The following is a 5,883-nucleotide window of genomic DNA, read 5'->3' as shown; positions in this document are numbered from 1 at the left end:
GTACTCTTTTTTATAATAAAAAATAATATTTTAATTTTACATTAAATTTAATAGTCTAAATTCAATTTATAGATAGAACTCAATATGCTATTAAATCGAAACAGACTCATTCGAATGACTAGGGACATCCCTTGCATGCATAATTCGAATCATCCTGATTCTAACTATTCTAAGATTACATGTATGCATAATTCGAATTGGTCAAATTCAAATTAGTGTTGGTTTATTTTATTCGAATAAAGCTCATTCGATTTGCATAAGAATATGCTTTTAGGAAATTTAACTAACATTCTTCTGTTTAGTAGAATTATATAATTTAGACCTCTATTTAATTTAATTGTGTATTTTGTTCTCTATATTATCTATTCGTTGATGAATATGGCTAAATGTCAAGACAATAATTTTTTGTTAATAATGGACTCTAAAATTAACCCAACAAAATAAAAAAAATACTCCATCCAAAATACTTTCTAAACCCTAATATTAAAATAACTATCTCATACCTATTAAATTGAACATTTAACATATCCATTATTCACCTTGTCTACCTATACTTTACTTTTCCTTTGAAATAAGAAACCTTCAAATTTCAAATATGAACCAAAGTGGAGAGCAACGCAACACAAAGTTAATCCGTTCCACAATGGAAGTAATTGAAGGAAACGATTACTTACTTACTCAAATTCTTGTTCGTCTTCCTTTGAGAGATGTCAAAACCTTCAAACGTGTCTCCAAGCGGTGGCGCTCTCTCATCTCCGCCCCTTACTTCCGCCACTGCCACACCACCGTAAAACGAAGAATCTCCTGTTTGTTCTTAAATCCCCCCGTCAACTCTCCACATCAGGAATTAAACTTCTTCTACTTGGATCAGAAAACAGCTTCGTTCTTCCCCAAAATCCTCGATCTGCCTCGTTCACGTATATCACAATCTTGCAACGGCTTAATGCTTGTCCAATCGAGGAGCGACACGTTCATCTATAACCCTACCACCGGACACAAGAAACCCTTGCCTTCTCCCTTTCCATCGTTTGACGAATCACGTTTCAGGTATTACTACTCTCTGGCTTTTGATCCCTTGCGATTTCTTGGTTATAAGCTGATCTGCATTTATCATCGCGAGTATTCGAAAGAAGACAGTTACCGAACCATGATTTACTCCTCGGAATCCGGTGCCTTTTGGAAGCACTGCGGCTCTTCCTTCTCGGCTCCCATTAACATGCATTTTGCACGTGGTGTTTATTTCAAAGACTCAGTTTACTGGATCGACACAGAAAGCAAAACGACACTGCGTTTTGATCTGAACGAAGAGCTCGTGAAGGATGACATGCCTCCCTTGCCGCAACAACATCATCAACATGATGCTGCTGGTTACGGATATCGATGGGTTCTTGCACCTGCATGCGGTTACATGAATTCAGTTGGATTTGACTCTAAGTATCGTATAAGCATCTTCCGATTGAAGGAAGATGATTATTCATCACGGTGGGTTCTGATGCACAGCGTTGATCTTCGACGATGTATAAATCTTCGAACTATTTATCAGATAATAATTCTTAAAAACTACTTCAATTTAGGGTATGCATGCAGTATACTCCATCTCATTGAAGATGGTGAAGATGAGATGACTTTGTTGTTGCAGATACCAAACAAAGTTATTGCTCTGCGGTTAAAGGATAATACCTGTGATGATGTGTTGGACTTTACAAGAGTAAAAGGAAATTTCCTCCGTTATTGTTCCCCTGGATTTAAGGGGTGGTACAGAGCCTTTGGGTTCATTGAGAGCTTAGCTTGTGTTTAGACATAGATCTTAGTTTTTTTGCTTTCTTTGATTTGATGATGTGCAATATTTGATATTTAATAAATTTTAATTTTATTATTTATTTACATTGTTCTTCATTTTTTTTAAGCAAAGGAAATTGTTTGTCAACAAATATTTTCCATTATTCACAATATGCATGATAAAGTTCCAATTAGCTAGTGTGAAGACTAAAAATAGTGAGATAGATGAATATTTTGTTGATGCAGGACTATACTAAGAGAAGATTTAGATTCAAAATTATATTTGTGAAGATAAGTTTTACAAGTATATAGCTTGCAAGGAGTGAATATGTGTGGATCCTTTCTATTGTTGAGGATAGGGCTGGCAATGGGTAGGGTAGGGTAGGGTTTGGACCCTACCCTAACCCTACCCGCGGGTTGAAAATTCTATTAAAACTCTACCCTACCCTACCCGCGGGTTGAGAATCTCTCAACCCTAACTGCAATATTTGATATTTAATAAATTTTAATTTTATTATTTATTTACATTGTTCTTCATTTTTTTTAAGCAAAGGAAATTGTTTGTCAACAAATATTTTCCATTATTCACAATATGCATGATAAAGTTCCAATTAGCTAGTGTGAAGACTAAAAATAGTGAGATAGATGAATATTTTGTTGATGCAGGACTATACTAAGAGAAGATTTAGATTCAAAATTATATTTGTGAAGATAAGTTTTACAAGTATATAGCTTGCAAGGAGTGAATATGTGTGGATCCTTTCTATTGTTGAGGATAGGGCTGGCAATGGGTAGGGTAGGGTAGGGTTTGGACCCTACCCTAACCCTACCCGCGGGTTGAAAATTCTATTAAAACTCTACCCTACCCTACCCGCGGGTTGAGAATCTCTCAACCCTAACTCTACCCGCACCCTAAAGTTCTAAACCCTACCCTACCCTACCCTACCCGCAGATATATCAATTTTTTTCAAAATAAATATAAAATTCAATCATTTCAAATTTTATACATATTAATAACATAAAAAATAACAAACTAATACTCTAAATTACTAAATTGACTAACTAGTTTAGTGGTTGTTCACTTATTGTAAGTCATTATATAAGAGAGGTTGTAGGTTCAACTCTCATTTCTTTCACTATATACTTAATTTTCATAAAATATGTGTTATATATTTGAGGTGCGGGTAGGGTAGGGTAGGGTACACCCTAAACCCGTACCCTACCCTACCCGCAGGCATACCCGGACCATACCCTACCCTACCCGCAGCGGGTAGGGTAGCCTACCCTACCCGAACGGGTTGGACCGGGTTGGGTATCCGCGGGTAGGGCATCATGGGTACTTTTTAAACTTTTTGCTTGCTTCTAGGATTTTGTAATATTTATAAATTATAAGTTAGCCACCTGTTTGTTGAATTAGCTATTTTATTATTGGCACTTTTGCATGGTAAATAAATAAATATACGTAAACAACGCATGATAGTTTTTCTATTATTTTTTAGTATAAGCAAATCCTTTTGGAGATCAGCAACCTAAGATAGGACTCAAGAATGGTTGGAGTTTATATAGGCTGCAATGCTGACAGAGAGAGCGTGGGATAACATGGGATTAACTCAGGTAGTCATGTTTGGTGTTCTGTGATTTCTTTATTAGTGAATGAACCCGTGCTAAGCACTGAAATTAAAAATTACATTAAGTCTTTATAACATTATGTGTATCATAATCGAAATAAATTATACATACATAACATAATGTTCATTATTAATCGAACTAAATAAAATAAACAGATTTCTAGTGAGAATTAGAAAAATAAAATCATCCCTTATATGTTAAATAATTTGGGGTTTAGGATTGGTATTTGCATATTTTCATATTACACAGGCAAAACCCTAATTAAAAAATCTGTAACTTGAAAATACATGATTAAGTTTTGTAATCTTGAGATCCTTATACATGCCTACCCGCGGGTTGAAAATTCTATTAAAACTCTACCCTACCCTACCCGCGGGTTGAGAATCTCTCAACCCTAACCCTACCCGCACCCTAAAGTTCTAAACCCTACCCTACCCTACCCTACCCGCAGATATATCAATTTTTTTCAAAATAAATATAAAATTCAATCATTTCAAATTTTATACATATTAATAACATAAAAAATAACAAACTAATACTCTAAATTACTAAATTGACTAACTAGTTTAGTGGTTGTTCACTTATTGTAAGTCATTATATAAGAGAGGTTGTAGGTTCAACTCTTATTTCTTTCACTATATACTTAATTTTCATAAAATATGTGTTATATATTTGAGGTGCGGGTAGGGTAGGGTAGGGTACACCCTAAACCCGTACCCTACCCTACCCGCAGGCATACCCGGACCATACCCTACCCTACCCGCAGCGGGTAGGGTAGCCTACCCTACCCGAACGGGTTGGACCGGGTTGGGTACCCGCGGGTAGGGTATGAATTGCCAGCCCTAGTTGAGGACAATGTCAAAGATGACAGGGGTATCAAATTTTAATTTTGTATAGTTTTTTCTTTATTTAGTGGGTTCTATTTGTACTCTGCTCCATTTGTTGTGTCGAACCTTTCAAAACATAAGTATATAACTTGCACATAAATTGAAAAATGACATAATACATGAGGAGTAAGGTCATTTAAGTATAAGTGCATGGGTCAAGGAAATAGAGAAATAATTGAAAAAAGTGTAAATCATAAGATTCAAGTGAATTGGTGAAAGTAACCAAAATGTGTTTAAATTAAGCCTAAATTCATAGTAAAAATCGGTATAATTATGCCCATTAAACCTGATAAACAAATTTATGCAGCTACAAATATCATACAAACTCACACATTAATATTTTGAATAATAAAATAATATGTTATTTAGATTCAAACAAATCATTTTAACATTTAAGTAGTAGACCAATATATTTTTTTATTTTGTATTTGGAAGATACATTAACATACAACAAGACAATGATACTAAGTAAATTGTAGGGATTGTTGTACACCAAATTATGTACCAACTTAAAAAATATTGAACAGTTTAATCAAATATTTGTGTAAGATACTAAAATTAATCAATAAATTTAAATTAAGAGTTTAATTTTGATAACCATTTCCGTGGTTAGTGTGAAAGATAGTTATTTTTACTACGTGGCATTACCTAATTAAATACCAATTTAACTAAGTATCCTTTAAAAGTTGTACAATATTCAACCTTTTATTACAATAATTTAAAAAATAAATAAAACAAACACATCTAAAAATTATAAATAAATTTAATATTTTTTTAAAATTAAATACACATTTAAAATACAAATTAAATAAAATTAAAATTTAAAATTTAAATTTCAATTTTAAATTTCGGTTTTAAATTTAATATATTTAATTATTAATATATTACGATTTAAATATACATACAAAAATCAAATTAATTAAAATTCAAAATTCATTTTCCTATGTTGTGAAATACCCATAAACTCGTGTTGGCGCTCCTGTTGCTTAGTCTATAAATGGAAGCAAGCAGCCTGGGTTTCAATTCATTCATTCCCCTTCTCATTAACCTCCTCTCTTTTTTGCGTTTACTGTGTTTTCTACTTTTCTTTTTCTCATAGAATCTATTCTATTTTTCTATCTTTTCATTTTCTTTCTTTGTCATTTTAAGCTTTATTCTGTTGTTCTGTTTTTTTCTCATCACTCTTAAGAATCCATTCTTATAATTTTAGATGTGTTTATGTTGTTTATTATATTCTTATGTACACATATAAATTTAGGTGAATGCTACCCAACCCCCTCTAAAAATAACATGTAAGTTACCCTTCATTATGTGTCACATTATAATTGGTCCTTATCTTAACCATAGTTGGGGCGTCAACGTCATCGCCATCTACTGTCCTCCCACACAACCTCTCTTCTCAGTATAGTCAGCGCCTCTTTTTGCCATAGATCACTTCTTACTCACATAATTAATGATTAATTTGGTTATTAAATTTTTTTATTAAAAAAACATATCTTTATTTAATTACGTGATGGAACATATATTTATATGTAAAATATAATTAAATAATAAAGTACGAATAAATTAAAAATTAAAAGAATAAAAA

General features: G+C 32.8%; 1 protein-coding gene across 1 annotated transcript; it reads left to right on the top strand.

Annotated features, from left to right (window-relative positions):
• LOC107646289 (F-box protein At5g07610-like) lies at positions 644–1,798 on the top strand. The gene has a single exon (XM_016350481.1). It carries the CDS (start codon positions 644–646, stop codon positions 1,796–1,798), a length of 1,155 nt encoding a protein of 384 aa, XP_016205967.1.

This window comes from Arachis ipaensis, chromosome B06 (assembly GCF_000816755.2).
Source record: "Arachis ipaensis cultivar K30076 chromosome B06, Araip1.1, whole genome shotgun sequence".
In the NCBI taxonomy this organism is placed as follows: domain Eukaryota; kingdom Viridiplantae; phylum Streptophyta; class Magnoliopsida; order Fabales; family Fabaceae; genus Arachis; species Arachis ipaensis.
Note: the sequence above shows the minus strand (reverse complement) of the source record. Positions and strands in the feature narration are given on the sequence as shown.

What these genes read in the sequence shown, in the direction of transcription:
- LOC107646289 (XM_016350481.1), top strand. Translation starts at nt 644, where the DNA reads ATGGAAGTAATTGAAGGAAACGATTACTTACTTACTCAAATTCTTGTT.